Raw genomic sequence first — 25,921 nt, 5'->3', positions numbered from 1 at the left:
ATAACAAATTGCTGTTGATAGAGAACTACATCTCGAATTTCTCAAGAGGAATGTTTGAATTGCTCGGTGTTTAACTGAAGCACAACACAGCACTCTTATTTTTTAAAACATGCTGACCTGCCACAGTTCAGAGATTAGGCTAATTTAGAAGTAGGAGATTCACTTGAATAGTCAAAAACAGAAGTATCCACACCACTAATCAGGTTACCTGAAGCTATCATTTCTCAATCCCTCCTTGCAGGCAAGGATTTGAATCATGTACTTTTTAGCATGTCTCTTTAGCACCTTTCTATTCACTACTTTTTATATGCAGCAAAGTAGCACTGAAGAGTTGAGGTCTGTCTGAGAGAATAAAAACCATCAGCTCTGGTCATGAAAGAATTTCAGTGGCTCTAAAATATGTGCCCTAATTCCTCCTTCTCTCAGTTTCTAACTAAGAAAGGAAAATCCTTTTTAGGAGATGAAATCTATTAGTCTGCATTTATTGTGAATGTCTATTTTCTGTCCCAGGTACAAGGTGCCTTGGGGAACTCTGCTGCCACTAGTGTTGGCCGTCTCAGCTGTCTGCTTAACATCCAAAACCAAGAGGTGGATGCAGTGACGATCTATTTGAAGAAAGGTACCAGCTGCCAATCAGTGGTATCATGCTAGTCTAGTGTGCTTGAACTTGAATTTATTTCTATATAAGATGATGATTAAAAGTGAGGGCATCATCTTTGTTCCTGAGGACATAAGTATTTTCAAAGCGGAACACTGAATGGTAGCCCAGCAACCTCAAGAAATCTTCCCTTCAGGCTTCTTCCTTAGAAATAAAGAATGCTACCTTTGTAAGACCTTCTGTACAGCTATTATTTTTTTGGCAGATAGAATTTGAGGTTTTGTGAGACTATCCTGTGCATGTTTATTTTCTATAGTGTTTTGTTGTACCATGTTTTTTTCTTTATTGAACAGTTTGCTATTTAACTATATAGGACATTTAAGCCCTATATAAACTGGAAGAAATGAGACTGAAAACCAATTTCTGCGATATTTAATAGTTTAGGTTCATTTAAACTGTAAATTGTCCTAATATTCCAGTTGAGAAATATCCTGCTGTCCAGTGAGTAATTCAAATTAATTCAACTGAACTCATAGATGTTGCAAGATGTTGGGTTTTTGTTGTTGTTATTGTTTGTGTGCTTGTTTATTAACTTTACTGTGATTGCTCCCTTTGCATGTTCCATTTATTGTGTGCCTGACTTCGGGCTATATGCCAAAGTTCTAAGGTGAAATAGTCAAAACCAGAATCTGAGTCAAAATCTTCCTTTTATTTTTATCCACACCTGAGTTCATGTTTATTAAAAATAATAATAGAAAGTTGAATCTCACTTGAAATGAGACAAGTTCCCTGAGCTCATTATGATCCACACTGATGCCTAGTCCAGATTTCTGTTGACGCTGATCTTGCATTTGAAATTGAGAATACAGAATTTTTGAGATTGATAAAGATAAAGATTGAGATAAAACTTCCAACCAGCCTCAGTTTTCAGGCAGTCTGACAGCATCATGTCTCCTCCTGAGCTTTTTTGAACATTTCTTTCCTGTTCTGTCTGCTCAGGACAAGAATTTAACTCATCTGGACTCAAGACGTTTGAAAGGACTAATTTTCAGAACGTGCTTTCTGGCGTGTATCGCTCCCTGGTTCTATCCGCAGCGGGCACGTCGCTGACTGACGCACAGCTCTTCTGTCGGCAGACGTGCGGCAGGGACTCTTGCTGTGATGGCTTCATCTTGAGTCAGATTGAGCTTGATGGAGGTTTGTATAAGCAATGCAAAATTTAAAAAAAAGTGCAGGAAACTAAAGCTGATGAGTAAGGAGAAAAAACCTTTGTCCTGAAAAAGTCAGTAGTCTGCCTCTGCACTTACAAAATTATATCAACCTCTACATCGTAATGGAGTACTAATAGTTTGCATCATTTTTTCAGTGTAGGTAAAATGTGAGCAATGGCTGAGGCTTGTTTGTAACAGATCTATGTTCCCCAGGATGGGGTTTTCCGCTTGTAAGGGAGAATAGTTGTCTCACCAGAATTCAGTTATTTGCAGTGTGGAAACCTGCAAGACTGAGCGAGCTGCTCATCCTACTTATTGAAAGCATTTTGAAAGCATGTTTCTTTTGACCTGTTGTATACATCTGCAATGGGGTCAGATGATTCATTCTCAAATTGCTTCTTCCTTTATTTAGCTCGGCCTGGTTGCCAGAAGTTGGTGCCTTTCAACTGACTGGGGATTTAGCAGTACCTCCAGACTTCTTGTAGTGCAAATGTAAACCAACTTTCCTTATGGAGCAGGAAAAGAGGATATTAAAGAGGGCATTATGTCAGGGTATTGCATGCGGAAGAGCTATAACCTCCTAAGTCTGGATGTTTAGCTAGGACATAGAGCCAGAATGATTGGGATTGACAAGAGCGCTTGAAGCATTCTGTGAACAAAGGTCCCTTAAATGATTATGCTATTTCCCATTTCACATTTCACTTTTCCAACAATAAAACAATATCTCTTAAGAATTTACTGTGTTTTCCTAGTTCTTCCATATGCTCTTCTGAATGTGTGCACAGTTGTTGACTCAGATTGCACGAGGGGAGTTCAGGTTAGATGTTAGGAAAAATTTCTCTATGGAAACAGCAGTGAAGCATTGGAACAGGCTGCCCAGGGAAGCGATGGAGTTGCCATCCCTGGCAGTGTTCAAGAAACGTGTAGATGAGGCATGTAGGGACATAGTTTAACATGAATGGTGGTGACGGGTTTATGGTTGAGTTGAGGATCTTGAAGGTCTTTTCCTACAATAATGATTCTATGAAAAAATATGAGAAGGGCAGTGTAAAACTGTGGAAATGCCTGAACTGCAGCAGCCAGGTATAGAGCGAGGATTGACTATCTAGACGTTAAAGGACCAGAGCGAGTGCCAGAACACCTGGTTTCTAACGGTGCTTGTTCCCCAGCCTTGTGCTACAGCAGTGGCTGAAATTCTGCACCAATCCAGGAAGCCTCTCGGTTAAAATATATATGCTGGGTTGGCTCAGAGTCCAAGATTGTAAGACGACTGAAATATTGAATGTGTCTCTCTGGTGCTGTCAAGTATGTGGAACAGTGTTGGATATTATCAGATAATAGTATATGAAGTGGTAATAGTGTGTATTTGAATTCTCCAAGAACCAAATCATAAATGTATAAGCATTAAGCATAAGTATCTAATACTAGTACTTCAATTTGAAAGGAGGATGCTGATTTTGAGTAGCAAAACTCACAATACTGAAAAAAGTAGCTATCTTACTGGAGCAGATTCAATTAACGTTTTTAGAAAGTATTGGGATGCTTGAATAAAAGCACTACATTAAAAAAAATCAAAAAATAAAAGCATTATTGTAGAGACATAACTCTCTTTTTGTCTGACCCTAGGTACCATTTTGTGCAGTCTGATGAGCTACCCTGATGTACTGCTCTGCAATGCAGATGACTGGAGTCCAGCAGCAAAGTCTGTCAGAGATGGGATATGTAAAGGCGTGAGCTATGACGAAAAAGAGAGGGTGTTTTCCTTCACCCTGGGAGGACAAATATTCAGTGGAAGTATGTCAATGAGTTATCTCAATTAACATTGCTTTTGTTTGATTTTTTTTCTATAGACTCTGCTTTTTTCATCAGTCCACTCTTGTACTTCAGTGTCTTTTTCTCAAATAAATTAATATCTGTAAATTCATAAGAGAATAAGAACACCCTAATTAGATGTGTTGTTAGATGGACCCCTTCATTCTTTACTGTAGGAAGAGTAATGAAAATTAAGAATCTCTTGCTCTAAGTACATTATCTTTCAGCAGTTCCAATATTTAATTCATGCAGATTCAAGCTAATAATCTGAAATAAAGATGAACTTTGGAGCAAAGATTTGGTCAGTGTTACACTAAAAAAAAAAAAAGAATGTTGGAAAATAGTTTTAAGCCTTCGGATCCTGGGACCCAGAATAGCAAGAGAATGCTTGAGTATTTCTTCCTGTAGGATCTTTGCGTAATAAATAGTATGATACAAAGTATAGTGAGGTACTTGTAATTTATAAAATGCTTGTTTATAGTGAGCATTTTAATTCTATCCATTTGTTTAATGTTAATGGCTGCTATAACAAAACTTTTTTTTCCTTTGTTAGCCTTTAATTTGGCAGAAGAGAGAGAAAGAAATTTGACCACTTTTCAATATGTTTATCTGTGGAAAGGTGAGTTATCTCAGAGGACTGACCATAAAAGCTTATGATGAAGCGGAACAGGCGGCTAAGTAATCTATAAATACCAGTTTTTAAACTGGAACTATCTTTCTGACTTTTGCACCATCCAAAATGAAATGCTGGTCTGGAGTCTTTTCTACCACAGAGGAGTGTTACCTGGAGTAATTCTACTTTTGGCAGCTTCATGACACAGGGGTAATTCCCTGTATTGGAGAAAGAATATAGAGTTATGCTTTTTAATATCTGTGAAAGATGGTATCATGGAGACACTTGCCTTTGTATCAGTCTCTAGGTACTATAACAGTTTGGCATTATGTAAATAACTAGATGTGTTACCTTGCTTTTAGCAAGGTTACAGTTTGAATGTCACAATTCATTTAGCAGAATGAGTAGTGCTACTGCTCTAGAAGTATACACACAGCTTCTAGAGCCCTGGTGCTGAATGCACGCTAATTATAGATATGACATTTGCTTTAATCATCCAGAGTGCTTTGGGTTTGCCTAGAGTCGCATGTAGGTGTTGTTACTCATGTTTGATTCATCAATTGGTGGAACTTATTCCTAAGGAGTTTTCATGATTGATGCACTTCTACTCTGAAGTGTTTGCTAACAATAAAGAATGAAAATGAGATTATCTTGTGGAAGAAAGGCAAACAGAGTAAATGTTAACTTCAGTTCCGATTGCATTCTAGGCTCGGATATGCTCACCAGGATTAAAACTTCTGCATGTGATGCTGCTGCTTTCGAGATGGAGAATGACCTAATATTACCAGGTATTATAGTGAGGACAGAGAAAGCAGCAAAAGATGGCATAGTGATGTGCAGAATTTAACTAGAGGATCTCATTTATTGTCATATATGTATCATACTAATTCAGCTATTGTCATGCCCAAATGTTTTCTTTTATGTGGGAAATAGTATACAAGTTATGAGAAATTTTCAAATAAACCCAGAGGTCAAATTCTTAGCTGGGGTACACGGGCATATTGACAGCTAAGGACAACATGACTGTACATACAATGCTTAAAACAAACTATGGACAAATAGTTATCATAGGCTTTTTTTTTTCTTTTTTCTTTTTTTTTTTCATTAATATTGCCTGTGAGAGGTCTATAGATTCTGTAGCTCCTTGGTTATTCCAGTGTCTGCTCTTGGTTACACTAATGTGTATCTCAAGCCATTTGTATTAAATTAGTAGAGCTGCTTTGGATCTTCAGCATCATAATCACAAGAGAAAGTGCAGTGGAGCTTAATGAGAGTGTTTGGTTGATCTCTAGTGAATTGCAATCTTTGCTGAGAAGTCTGTATGGATACCTGAGCATATGACTTATATACATATAAAATGCCAAGACAAAGCAAATTGCTGATTTTGCTTATGCAGTTTGAATAGAAGGTAAAATTCCTATTTACCTAGTGGTGCTCCCATGCAATTAGTGGCATTTTAAAGTCTAGACTTAAAAATTAGAAATAACTGCACTTAACATACTGAGTGAAATTATCTTGCTGAGACATGAGTGCAGGCCCCGAGGGTTCTCCACTTGCCTTGCTGCAGCCATCATATCATTAAAGCCTGGTTATGTAAGGAATGCGGCTTCTTCCTCTGTGCTTGAGGTGTTGGACACGACAAACGTTTTAAAAAGAAACTGAAGGCTTGAATTTAAGTCTTGAGAGATAATGACACTTGTAAGTCACCTTTTTAAAAAGGAGATAAAATATCTACAGAACTTTTATTATTTAATGATCATGTTTAGAGCACACGGCAATATGTTTTGATTATTTTATGACATAAAATGCAAAGCCACTGTGCATTTCCAGCATGTCAGCAGATGCTTCAGCATTTCACCTGCAGCTGTGTTCGCCTTGCTTCTCCATTTATTCATTTTTGTTTTGCTACTACAGTACATGTAGTGTTAAATAACAGGAAATCACCCCTTTGGTGATGAGAAGTGCTGATGGCATGTGGTGAATAAGAGGGTGTTTTTGAAGAAACTGGCAAAATACCAGTGAAGTGCATCCATTTCTCTGAATATTTTGGGTGAGCCCTTATTTGAGAGGTTGATATAAAAAGAGCCTGAAGTAGTTAATATCAGTTCAGGTCAGATATAACTGTATACACATCTAAAAATCAGAGGTGGGAGAGGGAAAGGAATTATTTAATATGATCTGTGGGAGCATAGATAGGAGAAAGGAGGTTAAGTGACTGTGGGAAATATTAAACCTGTTAAGGAAATGTTAAGCACTGTGAGATGGAAAAACTTCCCAAGAGAACAAAAGGAAATTCCTGTATTTAGGATTAATAAAACTAGGCTGGTTCAACCTAACTGTTGTACACTAACCTTACAAAATGATTGCAGCTGTTAGTGTGAAATGAAGAGTCTTATATGAATAACTTTAATTCCAGCTTTTAATTTAAGTTTTCGCGGATCTGAGGGTTTTTGTTTGTTTGTTTGTTTTTGTTGAATCTTTAGATTCCACAAAAGATCTTTTCTACCTAATGGACAACACCCAGATTCGAAGTGACCAAAACTCTTCTCTCCCTTACCAGCAGTATTGGGTCTTCAGGCAGAAATATTCAGTGGAGAAGGCTATGCTTTGGTGTCTCACACGTAAGGAAACCTGGAAACAGTTGATCTGCAGGATAGCAAGGAAAGACTAATTAACTCATTCAGAGAAACTTTGGGCTAAACAATTTTTTCATGGGCGAAACACAAAATTTTCATTGAAGCTGGATGTTATAATCTCTAGCTATAGTGCAGTTGCCCATGTGGCCTCCACCTCTTCTTCACACTCTTTTTCTAGTATGGCACAAAATATACCCATCATCTTCGCTAGCATAACCCTGTCATTGGTATGAGTAGTAGGAGATACAGCTTAGACAATAAGAGGCTGTTCTTGCAATGCAGCCACCTCCCTTCTCCCTCTGTCCCAGGCAGAACCGAAGATACTACTCAGGGTATGTACATCACTGTAAGAAATCAGTAGATCTATGCTTCTTTAAAATGAATCATTGACATATGTGTTTACAGAATGAGGTCCTAAAGTCATTGCTATAGTAATTAAGAAGCAAGGGTGGTTGGTTTGTTTCTTTTCTTAAAAACATGTGACCAGAATGGCTTGAAATGAAAGTTGCTCTTTGACAATTCTCAATGCAAATTGCTATAAACAAAAGGCTTTTACAGTTGATTCTGGAAATGTTATATGAATATATTAGTATGAAATATGAACATGAACATTGCAAAAGTAAGTTTTGCAAAAACTTTGTTAGACATTATGGAAAATCTTTATTGTCTTTTTTATTCTTTTATTCATCACCACAAATGACACAGTTCTTTTATGATTATAGAGTTTGTATTTTAAATTTACAAAAAGATAAGCATGATGCAAGTTTGTGTAATTGTGATTATACAAAAGGTGATGTAAGTTTGCTCAGTGGCCATGTCTGTTCATAAAGTTTCCACCCATTCCTGAAATATATTCTTCCCCGTTGTGCTAGTATACAAGGCCTTCTTATGAACTGGAGTAGTGAACTGACATTGACATGGAGGCAGTTGTTTTTTCTATGGATGCTATTATTTAATCATTGATTTTAGTAGTGATCAGTCCATTTTAAAGCATTATCAGCTGTACTAGTAAAAGGCACCCTACATTCTAGTATGGAAGAGTAGCCAGAGGCAGATGGGAGAGTAATAAACTAATGCTGTCACCAAAACATCTCTTATGGACCACAGAGTGACACCAATACCCAGGCCTTAAACTTGTCACAGCTGGAGAAAATACCCTTCCTAATAGCTGTGTTGCTGTTCCTATTCTCAAGTAAATCTTTTTTCTTAGTATAACTAGAAGCAGTATTCATCCTCATTTCTCTTTCTTTGCAATAGAAATATACTAATGAATTTTGTCACTTACAGTACTGGCTGATAGCATCACTGTAGTAAAGACATGCAGAGGGATAGAGGGGGAAGAAGCATAGCTGTGTTTCTATTTCACTGTGCCTTTTCCTTCTAGGTTGTGTGCAAGAAGAGTTTTGTCAAATAGCAGATCTTCAAAATGCCACAGACACATACTTTGTGTGTACCCTCTACCCAGAGGCTCAGATTTGTGATGGTAACATTGATCAAATACCTAAAAACTGTCTCACCATACTACCCTGGCAACCACAAATGGCGTATCGTAAAATAGGCAAGTTCTGGGATTTTGATGTATCATACATGCTCTATCCTTGGCAATGGCAGATAATGTTCTGGCTTTTGGGAGAGAAAATCTGAATATAAGGATGAGTTGCAGGAAGTGATGGTTTAAGGGAGGGCCAGGTTTTTCTATATAAGTGTTTTTTTTTTTTTTTTCATTTTTGCTGTAGGTTAATGCTAGTGCCAGAAAGCATTTAGCATTTTTTCAGGTGTCCAAAGTGCTAGTGATCTAACTTCAGCTCAATGGATGGATATTAACCACAAACTCTTCTGCTCATCATTATTCCCAATTTAGGGAGGCCAAGGGTAGATTAACACTGGAACAGGCTGCCCTGAAGGGTTGTGGAGTCTCCTTCTCTGGAGATCTTCAAAAGCCTCCTGGACCCTTTGCCACGTGCTCTGCATGTCCCTGCTGGAGCAGGGGTTGGACTAGATGATCTCTAGAGGTCCAACCTCAACCATTCTGTGATTCTGTGATTAAATAATCTGTGTACTAGAAGATCTCAAGTGTGGGTTTTTTGTTTTGTTTTTGTGGGTTTTTTTTTTACATAATTTGGTTAATACGTAAATTTCCAATGTCCAGGAATTTGTCATCTTCAGGCTTACCCATTAAATGTTTACTCTGACAATGTAATACCTGGTAATATATTGAGACCATTACAACATAGAAACATAACTTTTCCCCTACAATGTGATTACTTGACCACTATATGAAAATTAGAAGGAAAAGTTTTTTTTTTTTTTTCAATTCTTTCTTTTTCCTCCCAGTCACTCTAAAAAGTTCTGTGAAGAGTTTCTACACACGTGTACCATTCCAGAAAGTAACAGGGATCTCAGTGAGGAATGAGACTGACATGAGCGGCAAAGCTGTTTCTGATGGGTAGGACATGATTACTCCTTTGTCTTTCGTGGAGTTTTTGCAATGCTTGCAGTGCCAAGGCTGTGATATTCATATTAAGAGAATCTGACATATTGATCCAAGAACAGCATTATGTTAGGATATTTGACATAGATAAAATACCATATTATTTTAAGGAAATTTATAATTCGAATGTATATGTCATCTCATATCATATCATCTCATGTCATATTTGCATGAATTACCTGATACTTTTGCTACAAAATTGCTTACTGGCCAATTAGGTCTCAGCAATAACATACTAACTTATGCTGATATTTTAGTGGCAGGTATCAAAATACTTTTCTAAATTATTTGATGTAGTCTTGCAAATATATATGGTTTGAATGGAAACTCATCTACAAATGCGAAAGGTTTTGAACTCCTGTCTGTACAGTAAAAAGAACCATAATGGTCTCTTAAATCTAAAAGACGTCTCTACATGTTCTCATTTGCTCTCCCCCTTGCACAACATCCCTTCTTCTGTTTTCTAGATTAGTGATAGCCTTTAGTGATACTAAAACTAATGATTATTTTTTTCCTTCCACAGCTTTTTTGAGTGTGAGCGTTGGTGTGATGCTGACCCTTGTTGCACAGGGTTTGGGTTTTTTAATGACACCCAGCTGTCAGGTATTTTTTACTGTTATTTTATTTCCATTTGAAAACATTTTGGTACTCCTTCCAAGTTTTTCTTCTCCAAATTTTACCATACTTTTTCTGTGAAGAGAGGATTAAAAAACACTTTAGAGCCACTCTCTAGAGGCTCTAAAAAAAGAACTCTCGAAAGCAGTTGCTTCTCATTTATCACCCCATTTTCTAAAATGTTGGCTGACTATTTTTTTTTTAGGCCCAATAGAATTGAAATACAAATATTCAAATACTGCTGAAATTAAATGAAGGGCAAGCACTTAATATCCTTGATTGCCTTGGGGATAGCTCAAGTTTTTAGCTCTCTCATATATCTGAACTTCATTGCTCACAGATTTTAATTTTTTCACTTGGAAGATATTGGAAGCATTGCAGAGGGATGGAGGTTGTCTATCTCTTCTCCTTCTATTAAGACACAAATTAAGAGACACCCTGTAGTATTTCTGCTCTTCCCCCCCGCCACCCCTCGGCTCACAGTAAAAAAGATTTCTAAAAGAAGCCATTAGAAAACCAAATAAAACCACATTTTACTTTCTGGAGAAGGCATCACATCACATTACCTGAATCGAACAGAAGTAAATGAAAGGTTTTGAATTCAATTTCATATTTAGGCCTCGGAAAGGATTACAGTGGCTTTCAAAAGTGTCAAGTGCTCATATATTTTTCCTGATGTCCTTTGGGAGAGGTGACTTTTATGATAGAGTTAAGTCAAATTTCTTGTATTTAGTTAAGCCTTTCCCTTTTTATTAAGCAGTCAAAATTTGCACTGGTATCAATGAAAATTGCTCAATATCATGTAAAATTTGTCCAATATGTTTCTGATTGGAATTATTTTTGGAAAAATACCCCTATATAATGTGAATTTGAAGTCTTAACTGAATATACTTTATTTCTGTATGTATTTAAAGATTTTTAAATTATATCAAGGATTTAAAATGATCTATTCTGATAAATAACACTTTGATGTTATCTGATTAAATATTTATTTTTAACATTTTAAAACATCTAATCATGGCACTGATATAGTCAAGAGGACTTTCATTAGTGATTTTAATATGAGCTAAAATAAATATTTAATAAAGATACTGCATTTAAAACATTAATTTTTAAGGTATAGAGAATTATATACCATACTACCTCTTTAAAAGGCAGAATTTTTTTCTTGATCTAATCTGAGGCTGTGCTTCGATATACTTGCATTTATCAAAAAAGGATGGTTTGTGTAAAAAAAGGTCCTGATGTGGGACCAGGAGGTTGCAAATTTTTGCTCCGTGGAAATACTTCCAGTGACCTTAAAGGGTTGTAATGTCAAATTCTGCACCATTCCCACTTAAACTCATGTGATCTTCAACTCTATTTTCAAGAACAGTAAAAATGTGCCCTGAAAAATAAAAGATCTTTTCTAGTTATTATTCCGAATAAAAAGAATATAGCATGGTATGATTGAATATTCAAAGAAAATTCCGCTGACTTAGAAATCAGAGGGGGAAAAATACATAAAAGTTATCTGTCTATATCTCCATGCTTTCTATAACCATGTTTTGCCCTGGCAGGGGGCAGGGTTGTGTGTGTGACCCTGAACAGCCTAGGAATCCAGACGTGCGCCGAGGCCACAAGAAGCGCTTGGCAAGTCTCGGATTGTGCTGGGCCAGATGCAGCAGTGCGAATCCATCCATTTGGCTGGTACCAAAAACCTGGTAAGTGATACAGGAGACATGGCATTTTTGACTGGCAAAACTTCAGCTTTCAGATGGTGGACCTGTTTTGTAAGGATTTTCAATCTGCACAGGAAGAAAAAAAGCCTTACATCAGATATTTCAAATGAAATAGAAAAGGCAAATGACTATGAGAAGATGCATTTCAGAGCGGATGTTCATCTATTTGCTAAGACAACTGATATTCTGAGGGGGGCTGCAGACATTAAGTACAATTCTGGATCATTGCCCTTTTCTGTGATTCTTTGGCTCCAGATTTCCTATTTGGGCCGCTTTCTCTACAAGAGAATAGTTTATTTAGGTTCTTTGGGACCTGCTTGTTGGCAGGGGGAGCTGAAAGGTGGCAAATGAGTAAGAGGGAACAGTGTCAGAAAGGCAAAGAGACGGCACAGGTTGTGACACCCTTCCACTCCATGGAATCATTTTTCCTCTCCTTGGCAAAGAAACAGCTAAAAATAAAGGATGTTGCTGACCTCATGGACCGAGAGATGACAAAGCTGAGCCTGCAGTGCATGCAAAAGAGGGAGTCTGAGGAGAGACTTGGTGATGTTTCCTTGTCTAGTAAGAAAGCTTCAGATGTGTTTCCATCATAGCATGCAGCAAGCACAGATGTTTATGCAAATAAAGATATTTGTAGACAAAAAATTTGTATTAGTTGTGCTGGTCTGTAATGGTTCTGGGAACCAGGAAGAGGAACAATGAAAGTTCTGAGCCTGAAAGGAAAAATGAGTGAAATCTGAAGAAGGAATTTACTATAGCGGGTGGGAGGTTTGCATGAAGCAGGGCCTTTGGTTTTAGTCGACAGGCATTTGTTGTAGAAGGGGACTTGTGTAGTTAGACAGCTCACAAGACAACTTAATGTACTGCAAAATGCAGAGAGACAGCTTTGCTCGCTAACAATTTGACTCGGTATTGAAGGGCTGCAATTCAGCCAGTGAAGATCGTATAATAATATTTTTAAAAGAGTTTTGAATTGCCCTAATGTTTCAATGTTAATGTAAACAGTTAATGTCTCTAAATACTTTCATGTGTGAAAATACGGATATCCTTTTTTTCTTTTTAATTTACTTTGAGAAGTTCCCACTGGAAACTATCTTGTTTTTAATTCTCCAATTGAGAAATTCCAGCTTCCTTATTAGGAAGCAGAGTTAGTCTTATGTCTGATGTCATGATGTAGGAAACCAAATTTAGGCTTGGGCATGGTGGTGGAGAACCCCCCCCCCCCCCCCAAAAAAAAAAAAAAACACCTTACTGAAATGAGCTGTTCATAATAAAAGAAACAAACAGAAAACTTACATGTTGAAAGGTTCTTGCTTGTAAGGATGTTATAAATGCATAACTGCAGAGATGCATAGATTGGAGTGCTAGTGAACCAATGAAAAAGAGCTAGATATTACAGCAACCTCAGATTTTTATTGATTCACTTTTTTGGAAGAATCGCAACTTTCGGATTTCAGAAGTGATGTGGTAGTGCTGAAATGTAGATTAGATTTTAAACCTACAAGCATAACTGTTTTCAAATGTTTTATGTTCTTTTCTACTTTTAGCTGACTTGAAGAATACTGTGGTTGATCTGTGTCCACCTGTTACTTTGCCTTTCAGGCTGGAAAGGGGTAAGTAAGTGTATTTGTGTATTAGGTCGAAGAAAGGGAGATAACCTCTGTTTTGTGTATTGCTAACAGATCTCTCTATAAAGAAAAGGTCGAATTATTTCTTCCTGAAGCTCCTCCTACATAAACTAAGCAAAAAATGTATTTGTTTTCCTTCAGTTGCCTGCTCTGAAGGCAACTGCCCTAGTTGCCTGGGGTCCCCAGTTGCTGGCATGACAAGCAGCCCTGTGCAATGATTTGATCGCTCATTAGCTGCTCTGTTAGCCTGCAAAAGCGGAATTAGGTGCTCTGTAATGGCAGCAGGTCACGAGGGTGAAGAGTTTTTTATGCCTTTTGGCCAAATTCTTTTTGTTTTGTTATTGCTTAATCTTGCTAGTGCATTTAATTAAATATGATTTTCAGGCTTTTTTTTCCCCATATTTCTATCATAAGGAGCAGTGCATGCTCCTATTTTTTTCTGTGATGACTTCCCCATAGATTCTGTTAGCTGGAAAAACAAGCATGAAAAATAGATACATCAAACATATTGGGAAAGTCCTACTTGTAACATCTGGAGAATTTTTTCCCCTGAAGGAGTTACCATGCTGTGGTAGTGATGAGTGTGGAACCATCTGTGGCAAGTTTCAGGTACGCCTCATGATGCTTAAAGATGGGAGCACAGCTGTTATTTAAAGACTTCCCATGTTAAGAATGCTAAACATAGCCGTGCTGTAGTTTGATTTATTTAGGCTGATGTGTAAATGATGAATCCACTAGGTTCCAAGAATAAAGTTGAACGTTAATGCAAAAAGGGATTGATTGTGGTACTGATCTGGAGTCTGAAATACAGTGTGTAGGACTTCTGCTATGGAACCTCTTCTTGGTCTTAATTCTACTTTTTATCCTATGTGTCAAGAGGAGGATTTTACCTTATTAAAAACAACAACAAAAATCTGCTTATTTTAAACCTGGATAAACATTTGTATTATTATTCTATACGATTTACTATAATTAGCGGGACTGAAGGAGACAGGAAGTTTGCATTTCACATCAGCACAGTAAGGTTACTTGGTGCTAAAGGCCATAAATGACATGTTTGATACTTTGAAGCATGTTTGTCCCGGAGGTGTGATTACAGTTATTATGTGGTAGGCTTAAGAAAATGTCTCATTTTGGATTATTCAAATCTCAGTGGACTGACAAAAATGGAAAGAAACTATAATTCAGAAAGGATATATTTTCTGCAGATCTAGTCTGAATTGATGGTATTTTTTTTTGTTCTGTTTCTTATTTTTTGAGATTTTTTTTGAACTCTGAGAATATAAAACATGGTGTATAAGTTCAGCTCAGGAGCATGTTTTTTGCTTGGCTTAGGAATAGTAAATATAGCTCTCAAACTTTAGGAGTAAAATAAAAATTTGTCTTTCAAACACAAATTAGGCATGCTCAATCCAGGGATGTGATTCATATACCTATGAAACCACTTCATGAATTTTCTTCTAAACTGAACTCAAGCGCTGACTTTATTGCACTACTGTATCTCTATCTCCTTATACCAATGGCATATATTCCAGTCAGCTGACCTCTATCTGCTTCTGCTAAAATCAACAATGAAACTTTTGCTGACCTTATGAAAGGGATTTTATTACATAACTGCCTGTAATATTGGGAGGCTGGACTCTGCGACCCCAGGAAATCTCTTCTAGTCTTGTGATCCTGTGACCTGAGTGAGAGCAGCGAGAGGCCAGTGGGAGCCCTTTTACAAATCCAGTCCCAAACCTTGCCTACCCAAACAAGAACATCTGGAAGAGAGAAACTCTCTGTATGGGACATCTATAATTTTGCAATAAAAGTTGCAGGGCTGGTTGGATTCAGAGTACTATAATTATCCAATAAAAGCGGTTGCCAGAATATGGTTTGGAAGGGCAGAGTCTAACCTATATATAAACCAGAAGTGTCTTCCAGCCCATCAGGTGCACAGTCTATTTCAGAAAGGCAGCACCAGTCTAAAACCATGTGTCCTGTAAGAGCAGTTTCTAGAAGAGGCAAATTTAGATCAGACATGGAAAAATTCCATTTTGTCCCTATGATGAAGTGGATGTGTATGACCTGTGGACTGCATCTACTGCTGAGTGGGAGAAGAGGAGGGAGGAAACAACTGAGTGGGAAAAATCTCTTCTTTCATCTAGCTGCTAGCTGGCATTGCCCAAGGTGGTGATGGCTCTGATGAAAGGGACCAGGTCTGTCATCAAAATGACCTTCAGTGTTTCTGCGTTTACCTTATCTAGGACCACTTGGTCAGAAGATGGGAAAGGGATAACACTGCAAGTCATCAGAACAAAATTAATATCTTTTAACATAGAAGTTGTAAACAAGTAGCTTGTGTACAAACATAGAACAAGCTGCCTGTGCCTAATAACGAAAGTGTGTCTGAGCATCTTCAAAGCGTTTTAATAATGGTCAACCTCAGGGAAATAGAGGAGAGCAAATTCTTCTAAGGAACTTGTTTTGCTTTTGTGGAATTATTTTGAATTCTTTTCCTGACAAAGTAGAATTTAGCTTAGCAAGAATGCTTATGAATGTATGACACATGGTGGAACTGAGAGATATGAAAATTATATGATTTACCCAAGGTCATTTGGTGAGTCAGGGGAGCTATGGGAATAGACTCAGTCCAGGAAAAATATCTTCCCAAACCACGGATGCACCCGGGTTTGTTGACTTGCAATGAAATCCAGACAAAGCTCTTTTAAAAAAAATGTAACTAGTAATTTGAAACTCTGTGTCTGAACCCAGTAGTAGAGCACCTCAGTTATGCTGGACACAGTGCAAGATGTCAATATTGTTCTTATGTAAAAACATAGACTAAAGCATGTTGTTAAAATTCTTTTCTTGCTCGTATATTTTGCCAAAATAGAATATTTAAGTAGGAATTGAAAATCTAAACTACAAGATATAATCTGTAAGAGTAAAATATGGGGATCTGATAGAGCAGATAATTTCTGAGGAAAACACAATGGTTAATTCTCCATTAATTAGGGACTTGCTTTCATGTTGAAGCATATTTCTAAATAAATGTCGTAAGTTGTCAGGTTAGATGTAGAAATTATGTAGCAAAGGTCATGCAACAAATCAGATTAGATAGATTTTAAAATAGTGAAATCATTGGCATCATGGAACATAGGAATTTTCGCATGACTTGGAACACAGTGTTCCTCCAAAATAAATGAATATTCAGTGTCAAAGGGGTAGACAAAAATAAATTACAGTAGATCTGCTGCATAAATAAAACACTCAGTGCAGGATCTCTGCAGCTTTACTAGTTCAGAGTCCCTGCATGTAGTGGTGATGATGACTTTGATACTTCATGATGTAAGCTCTTAATATCTTAACATGTAAAAGTACAGTACATGTTTAACATTTGTTTCTGTATAGCTGGAGACTTTCAAACTCTATCTTTGGAAAAAAAAAAAAAACACTGTTTACAACAGGAGTAATATGATTGCAAAGTGTATTGAAAAGAACCAGTGAAATCCAGTGCTGCTTTTCATCTGTGTTAGGACTGGGCTGCTTAGGTAGGTGTATGGCCTACAGCAGATCAGTTCCTCACTCCATGCATGTTATCTTCTGCATTGCTCAGAGAGTTATCTTCTGCAAGGGTGAGAGCAAAGAAGCTGCCCAAGTTTCAGACTTGGGCTGAAGTAACCACCATGCACTGGTGGCAGCTCTTCGGTTCTTTGTGGCTTGCTCTGTGGATTATCACCTAGAGGTGCTTGGTCTTTGCCATTCCCTTCCTAGCTGCCCAAGGAATAGTATAGCCACACTTAGCCTGCGTTCTGCTTTGTGTCTTGGGTCTCATCAACTGGAAAAGTGTGTCAGCAGCAGGATGTCCAAATCACTGGGAGGACATGCCACAATCCTGACTCCAAACCCCAGAGCTCAGCTTAAGACTTAGCATTATGGCTTGGTCACAGCCTTCTTCCCGTGAGGAGGGAGAGGAGGGAATCTTTGGCTGTCAGCACATCATCTGGTTCTCACAAGACTAAAACAAATCCTTAATGAAATGGACAGTCATAACTTCTACATCTGCTTGGCAAATGAACTGAAATAACAGGCAAGATCTGTTCACCAGGAACAGTAAGCCAATGGGTGACACAGCTCTGTCCTCACTCGACAATTACACAGCAAGGGCAATACCAGCCTTCTATGTAGGATTCGGCAGGCTGCATCAGGGCCCTTTTAAAAGAGAGAAATTTAAATAATTGAAGTTCTCTAGCAATTTTGTTTTGTTTTCTTTTTTTTTTTTTTAACTTTGCTAACTTGAGAGACCTCAGATCTTTTTATCAGTTGGTGTGTGAGAAAGGAGAAAAGAATGTGGCATTTATTTACATGCACTGTAGGACAGAAGAATAAATTTTGTTGAATACTAGAGTCAATACACTTGATATATATATATATATGCATGTGTATGTACACATGTATATGTTTATATGTATGCATGCACACGTCTATGTACATTTATGCATTTGTATAAATCTGGAAGATAAACTCTTAACTATGTAGCTTCTTCTTGACCTTATTGTGATTCGTTGAATCAGAGGCCTTTGAATATTAAATTTCATTTATCCTTAGTTGACACAAAGGAAGGTCAAAGTCTCTTACTGAGGAACTCGCCAATGCTTTTCCTTCTGCATTCATTTTTTTTTCTAAAGTTTTTAATGATTTAGTTTATCTCTGTATGCTTCTTTTACAGAGTATTTGGATATATGGCAACCCTTAGATGTGTCCTCTGTACTCCTGGATTCATCCATCTCAAACTTTGAAGCTGTGCAAGTTAGTAGGGATTTATCCAATGGCTTTTCCACCGCTAGAGACTTCTGTCTATCTGGTAAGAGAAGTTTTTCTACAACTGTGTAGAACTTATTGACACATGAGAATGAAGTACCAAGAGCAGATCCTTCCTGCTCTCACCTCACCCTCTAACTTACATATACTTATTTTTAAAAATAACTTCATCACAGTATTTCAGAATTTGAGAGAAAGTATCTGAATTCCTTTATCTTATGAAGGATCCAACAAAAATATGAGGTTCTGTTCAAAGGTTGGGTAATTTTAACAGCCCTTGGACTCAGAACTTCTTGATTCTCCAGGCATCGGGCAAATTGGCAAATACCGTAACAAATATTTAAAGGGCTGATTGGATTATTAGTCTGACTAGACTACAAAATGTTTCTTCATTAACTTCATATAAACATCAAGTCCTCAAATTCCTAGAAGGGCAGTAATAGGCAAAAGTCATGTCATTGTTGCCATCTTCTTCAGAAGATGGTCCCCGGAAAAGTCCTGCTTTTTGCAGAAGATTGACACACATGCACACACCTTTTCCTAGGACTGTTTGAGGGACATTTTTAAAAGCAGAAATGTTTCATGTCAGTCTCCCAGTGCAAAGTGGGATGAGATGTTCACTTTTTTCCCTGGTGGCTCTTTGAATTCAGTTGAGGTCTACAGTACTTCATCAAAATACATTTTTCTTCTGAAAGCTATGATAACAGTTCTATATCTATCTCTCTCAATTCCAAAGGCAATATGCCCTTTTGTCCTTTGGTTCTTTCAAAGAAACCTCTGGAAGTTTGAGGACATTTATGTATAAATTTCTTAATGTTTTGCCTCACAGCTTGTTCAAAGAACCAGTCATGTGAAGTGGTTACCTTGGAAATTCAGCCATCAGCAATAAGATGCCTTTTTTACCCTGATACACAGATATGCACACATAGCCTGCAAGGCCACAGCTGTCGGATTTTACTCAAAGAACCAGCTACATATGTATACAGGAAACAAGGTAAGAGCAGGTTAAGGGGATTGTGGAAGAAGAAACTCAAATGTCAAATGCCTGTGCATCATTCTCATGAATGGGATCCAGCAGACATAAACCAATGCAGATGCCATCTCAGTGGAGATATACTTTTTATCAAAAGGCACTAAATCATTATATTATCATCTTGCATTGAAGCAGGATCATGCAGGAAGTTTGGTCTGCAAAAGGCAGCTCCTTTCTGTCCATCTCCAGTAGTTCTGTTTCTGTATGTCCTTCCCTTTCAAGTCCGTGACTAACACAGTGAATTGACAGTGAAAACCCACTGTCAATTTTGTCTCAAGGGTATGTCTCAAGGACCATATGTAAAGCCTCTGAAATCAAAAAATATATATATATTTAAAGTTCAAGAGGATTTAAGGCAGAAATAGGAGTTTCGTAGATAGTTTTTTAGATTTGTTTATCTATTTAACTATTCACTTAATTGGAATTTTAAGTATGTGGGTTTTTTTCCTTATTTTTTAAAAATGCTGCACTTGTGGTTTTACACTGATGGCTTGTTTACTAGTTAAAGTTCCTTAAAATAATTAGAAACTAGATAGCAATATTGAAGGGAAAAATATTTCCTTTTATGGTCAATATGAAGAACTGGAAGCCAATGAAAAATTCTAGATCAAAGAAAAAGGGATTTATGATTATCAAATAAAGCAAAATCACAGACTGTGAGCTTAATCATAGAATCGTTAAGGTTGGAAAGGACCTCTAGAGGTTATGTAGTCCAACCCCCCTACACATGCAGGGTCACCTAGAGCACGTGGCACAGGACTGCATCCAAGTGGGTTTTGAAGATCTCCAGAGAAGGAGACTCCACAACCTCTCTGGGCAGCCTGTTCCAGTGCTCTGTCACTCTCACTGTTAATTTTTCTTTTTCCTTAAGTTCCTGTGGAGCTTTTGGTGTTTCAGTTTGTGGCCATTACCTCTAGTTCTGTCAGTGGCCACCAGTGAAAAGAGGCCAGCACCATCCTCTTCACTGCCTCCCTTGAAGTACTTATATACAGTGATCAGATCCCCTCTCAGCCTTCTCTTCTCCAGGCTGAACAGGCCCAGCTCCCTCAGCCTCTCCTCATAGGGCAGATGTTCCAGGCCCCTGATCATCCTCGTAGCCCTGCGCTGGACTCTCTCCAGCAGCTCCACATCCCTCTTGTACTGTGGGCCCCAGAACTGGACACAGTACTGCAGATACGGCCTCACCAGGGCTGAGTAGAGGGGCAGGATCACCTCCCTCGACCTGCTGGAGACGCTCTTCTTAATGCACCCCAGGATCCCCTTGGCCTTCTTGGCCACGAGGGCACACTGCTGCCTCATGGTCAACTTGTCGTCCACCATGACACCCAGGTCCCTCTCTGCAGAGCTGCTCTCCAGAAGGTCAGTCCCCAGCCTGTACTGGTGTCTGGGGTTATTCCTCCCCAGATGCAGAACCTTGCACTTGGCCTTGTTGAGTTGCATGAGGTTTTTCACCGCCCAGTTGTCCAGTCTGTCCAGGTCCCTCTGGATGCAGTGTAGCCCTCTGGGGTATCAGCTACTCCTCACAGTTTGGTATCATCAGCAAACTTGCTGAGGGAGCACTCTGTGCCTTCATCCAGGTCACTGATGAATAAATTGAACAGGACTTGGCCGAGGACTGACGGTCTTTTTTTTTGAAGGAAAATTGTGTTCAGGTAGTCATGAATTTCTGGTCACATGTTGTTGAAATTTTGTTCCTACCAAGCAAATAAATTCTGCAGTAATAGTGGAGTAGAACCAGATATCACTTAGTTCTGTCTTAAAGTAAGACATTATTTAAAAATTACTTTTTTTTAGTTTGGTCAGTGGTTCAGATGATCATTATATATAAGATTTTGGATAAAACCATAATATTCTGGAACTTTCTGTCAGTAAAAAGTTAAATTTCAGGTAGCAATTATGTTTGATCCAAAATTTAGATACTGAGCATAAGTTCTGTGGAAGTAAGTGGCCGTGCTCACAAGTACAATGGAAGGCAAAGGATGGTTATGGAGGGCCTGTGATACCCTAAAGGTTGTTAGTCCCTTCTTTGGCATGTGAAAGATGCACACATGCCTGACTTTAAAGAGGCATTTGGACAGATAACTCCCACTTCAAGAACAGTAACCACATGGGACTGTAAGGAATTTGGATGTGGGTGATACTCATTATGTCCTGTTGAAGCTATTCAGTATCATATAACATAATGAAATAGCCATTATGGTATGGGGACTCAAGCACAAGTTTTTCCTGGTGAATGTCCAAAGCAATGAGCAATCGTTACCTTCCCTCTCTCTGATCTGCTATAAATATTTAAAGGTTTTGCATTTTGCCTTCTCTAGTGAGGCTTGGAATATATTTCTGCTATCTTCTAGATGTGTTCATATTCTAGTGGGATGTCTTACTGGAAGAAATCTTAGGGTAAAGGTTTGGAAAGTATTAGCTATATATCTATGTCTACTACCTAATATCTAGTACTACATGAAATATTTTATAAGAAGAGGACCAGACTTACCTATATTCTGCTTACTGAAATGAATTAGATACCATGTTTAAAATTAAAAATAGGATTAGTTTTCACTTCTGAAAGCATTTTTGAAATTATACTAACCTTAAACATTTTTTTCCTTTTTTTTCACCCCTTTATAATAGATTTACTCCTGCCTACTTCTGAATCTGATTTAACCTCATCTGTGTACATTCCATCCCATGGAGATTTGATAGGCAAATCTCAGGTAATCCACATTGGCTCTGAGTGGAGAAATATCAGTCAATTCCTTGGGATTCCTTATGCAGCTCCTCCACTTGCAGAGAGACGGTTTAGTCCTCCGGAGCCATTTGCTTGGGTGGAAACCTGGAATGCTACTGTGGCTCGGTAAGGAAGTCCTTTGATCATTTGAAAGAAAAGTTTGTTTCTTACAAGCATGTGAATGTTACCAGAGTGATGACCAAGATATTCACATCCTTACTTGCAAAAGAGCCTGTGGTGTACAGATAAATGCAGTTTTGGGACTACAGGTTTCGCAAAAAGAATAATTTCTCTAAGACCTAATGCCTGCAGGTACTTCAAGGAAATAAGGCAGCTTTCTGGTACATTGTCTTAAATCTATGCATATTCTTCACATACCATCTACTCCCAATCTAAATATTTAATATTTAAATATTTAATTCTAAATATTTGTACAGGTACTTAAAATATTCATATTATAAACAGGACATAAAATAATTGGATACTGAATCAAAAAGGAATGCTTTAATTCTAATTTAAGCAGAAACTATGGGCGTTCTATAGAAATCTTCTGCCTTTTATGGTCTAGGAGGTCAGGCTGGAGGACTCAAAACGTCTTTTTCTGTCCAGAAACTCTTAAAATGCAAATATTTATTAAATGACTTAGAGAAAAATACAAAAATCCCAAACATTCTTGGTAATGCATTAAGAAGAAACAAGTGCTAGGGACTATATTACCATAAGGACTAAATTCCTCCTAAATCCCTATGTCTACTGTTTCCTACCGGCTGGCTTTGGTTCTTCACGGTGTGTAGACAGCATTGTGTTCAGCGAACTTGTCTTGGATGCACTCTGTTACCACTGCCTTTGTGTACATTTGCTGTGCTTCATTTAGGCTTATGAGTCTAATTTCCAGTTGACATGGAGAATCAAAATGGCAAATTATGAATGTGTATTTCTTAACTAAAGAGGATTTTGATGAGATTTCCGCTGTCAAACATATCGGGACTATGTTTATTCCCCCCACCCCCACCCCAGTCAGTAAATAGAAATACAGCAACAAAAAGAATCGGGATGTTAAAGTGGAGTACTTTTTCTAGGGTCTTTCTCATGGTGCACCTTACTCCATGTCACAGAGGAACAAAAATGCACAAAACTAGTCTGCCGGAGCAAATCTACACACATACCCAGGAAGTCAATATGAGAAATAACCTGATCACATTCCTATAAGTAAAAAACAGACCATTTCTAGCATTTATGAAGAATGGCAAGGGAAGATGATAGAAACAATGAACAGGAGATTGAAGATGAAGAACAGTGAAAACAAGAGAACCAGGTGGAAGGACCCAGTCCAGGTGGCTTTCTAGAAATTAGGGCTGAGATCTGAGCTTGAGTGACTCAAATGCTTCCAAGGCATTTGATAGTGATCTGAGATCTTGTGCTGTCCTCCCAGCCACATCTGACTATATAGTCCCCAGGGACACAGTGCTGTCTGCACATCTATGAAGAGCCAGAAACAGCTAGCTGATCTGGCCAAAATGTATCCTGCTGGAGGATGTGCTAGATTTTTGCAGGAGAGGTGGGAAGCTGGCACCCTTCAGCTCTGACTTCACCCAGAGGGTGAAACTCCAGTATTTGGGATTTGTCACCATGAATTTCTAGCAAAGCCTGTGAAGAACTGATTTAAAAGAGATGTGCTGTTGCCTGGGGGATTCAAAGAGCTTGTGCCTTTTGGTGGCTTCGTATTCCAGGTTGCACGTGAGTCATGGGCGCCTTAACTGCGTAACCACATTAGCTACACAGGCTGATGTATGTTGGAGGCACCTGGTGAGACGTGGCTGCTTGCTTCCTCAGAGGCACAGCAGTGTAAGGCTAACCCACTAGTGTCATCAGCTCTTTGTGTATGCACCCACAGCATGCTGGTTGTCAGACCCAACTGCCTCCAAGGTCTCTTTTTGAAGCCCTGGCTGATGTTGCAGTGAGGAACCTGGCTGAGTTTTTCAAAGCAGTTTAGTGATCTTAGTTATTCTGTTCATAGTTGTGAATTTTCAGTGATCTTTTATGCCAATGGTAAACTTATCCTTTATCTTTTATTATTCATTTGAGGTAAAAAAGCCTAGCATCAACGAGATGCACTTGGAAAATAAGAGGGGCTTCAGTCTCCATGTGTATAACAGATGTTGATGACTATATCTTTGAGGACTGTCTGTCTGTGTGGCACAATATTTGTATATACCAGAAGATCCCATTGCTACAGGGCCGTTACTGATAGAAGCTACTGCCTGTAGCTGCACAGGGATGTGGCTAAAACACTTCCCAAAATGTCTCTGGACAGAGCTGTGGCTTGTCTCAGCAGGTGGCAGCCTTTCGCTAGAGTCAGTCGTGGTGCTAGGAGGCCTTGGGAGCTGGGATTCTTGAATTCTTGCTTTAATAAAATAATTTTTGTAAAGTAATTAAAAACTCCTATGGTCATTACAGATACCCCATGAAATGATGCATGGTTACTAAAATGACTTGAGCAGTGTCAGTTGGGGATTATGTGTTTCTCCTCTGCAGTGTGAAAGCTCTTGGGTGCTATTACCATCTGATGAGACTCTCTTTCAGAAATATCCTGTAGAATTGAACCCTTTTCCTCCTCTTCCAAGACATTTTCTAAAATGTTCTTTACATTTTCATGTAAAATCTTATGAGGCAATTAAAAACAATAATTTAGGTATAATTCTGTAAGTTACTACTGCTGTTTCCATAGAATCTTATAAATTCCTACTGAAAAAAATTGTGATGCCTTCCATAATTCACAGTGCACTATAAATATGGCTGTGAAATAAATAGAACTTGCTTCAGAATAGCTTATATTTGAACAGCAAAAGGGAGCCACTTGGTTCTTGCTGTGGAGAGAGCTTGAGCATATGAATCCTATACAGATGATGGCCTAAAAAGATCTGTATGTGGTTGATTGAAAAGTTACTATAATGTTGCTGGGCCTGGTTAGTGGTCTGCTATGTTGCTTAGAGCAAAAGAAATTAACACATTAAAATTTAAATCTGTATTTTTACATATATAACTCACTGTTCATTAGAAATTAAAATAAATGGCATTTCAGAGCAAGAGCAGATTGTATAGGTGTGCAGGTGCTAGCAGGGGCAGACTGGTGCTTGAATCACCCATGCTGCTCCCCTTCCCTCAGCAGAGCTTCTCCCTCTGCATCTAATTTTGTGCTGCGTGTGTAAAGTGAGAGTTATCTGAAGGCTTATCTTCGAGATCTAATCTTTTACTTTGTTAAAAAGGTGCTGGTTATCTGGAAGACTGATTATAGACAGAAAAATATATTGTGTTTTTTCGCATTGTGTATAAGGAACGTATTTCTTAATAAACTAATAATTCTCAATGTGATTGAGATGTGCAGATTTAGATTCTATAAACTTTTTTTTTTTTAAATAATGCTTCAAATAGCAGCAGTGGGAAAGGAACACAAGTTTTTTTTTTGTTTAATTATCACAATCTGTGTCTCTAGGGCAGCTTGTTGGCAGCCAGGAGATGGAGAGGCCCCATCATATTCTGTTAGTGAAGACTGCTTATACCTGAATGTGTTTGTTCCCGTCACCACTGTAAGTAGGAAACAAGTAAAACTTCTTGTGGCTAAGCACTGCGTCATTTCAAAGTTGCTTTAATGAGCATGATTGAGTATTTTTCATGTGGTTGTCACCAAGCCCAGCCAGGTTAAATCATGCACTTGTTTTTACTAGTACAAGGTTATTCCATATAGGTTCTTGCTGAGCGTTGTTTAGATAACTTGGGAGGTAGAAAATTAAAAAGAGATGAAGAACAGATAAATAGAGGGAAATGAAAATAAGAAGGCAAAGGAGAAGAGATTAAGGTCAGAAGTGACATTACACCGTTTCCAGCAGCTGGTAATGGATGCAGCACAACTCATCACATTCACAGCTACCAGAAGTCAGGGTGCAGAGCAAAACTGAGGTGATTGGCCAAAGGGGAGACATGGAATAACATATGAAGAACACAGAGTACAGGAATAGGATTTTTCTTTACATA

General features: G+C 38.2%; 1 protein-coding gene across 1 annotated transcript in view; it reads left to right on the top strand.

The window, feature by feature from the left end:
• The window catches only part of TG (thyroglobulin), a 143,574-nt gene that overhangs the window by 46,932 nt on the left and 70,721 nt on the right, over positions 1–25,921 (top strand). Inside the window, exons 25-39 of the mRNA XM_088534927.1 lie at positions 511–619; positions 1,598–1,795; positions 3,436–3,603; positions 4,175–4,240; positions 4,942–5,022; positions 6,718–6,855; positions 8,255–8,428; positions 9,205–9,316; positions 9,885–9,964; positions 11,536–11,679; positions 13,245–13,310; positions 18,040–18,174; positions 18,961–19,125; positions 21,793–22,015; positions 25,383–25,476. Of these exons, the coding sequence (XP_088391053.1) occupies positions 511–619; positions 1,598–1,795; positions 3,436–3,603; positions 4,175–4,240; positions 4,942–5,022; positions 6,718–6,855; positions 8,255–8,428; positions 9,205–9,316; positions 9,885–9,964; positions 11,536–11,679; positions 13,245–13,310; positions 18,040–18,174; positions 18,961–19,125; positions 21,793–22,015; positions 25,383–25,476 (1,953 nt within the window). The remainder of the gene's footprint in view (positions 1–510; positions 620–1,597; positions 1,796–3,435; positions 3,604–4,174; positions 4,241–4,941; positions 5,023–6,717; positions 6,856–8,254; positions 8,429–9,204; positions 9,317–9,884; positions 9,965–11,535; positions 11,680–13,244; positions 13,311–18,039; positions 18,175–18,960; positions 19,126–21,792; positions 22,016–25,382; positions 25,477–25,921) is intronic.

This window comes from Tinamus guttatus, unplaced genomic scaffold, assembly GCF_059628265.1.
Source record: "Tinamus guttatus ecotype Peru unplaced genomic scaffold, ASM5962826v1 Tinamus_guttatus_pri_ptg000038l, whole genome shotgun sequence".
NCBI lineage: Eukaryota > Metazoa > Chordata > Aves > Tinamiformes > Tinamidae > Tinamus > Tinamus guttatus.
This window is presented reverse-complemented; position numbering and strand designations above follow the sequence as displayed.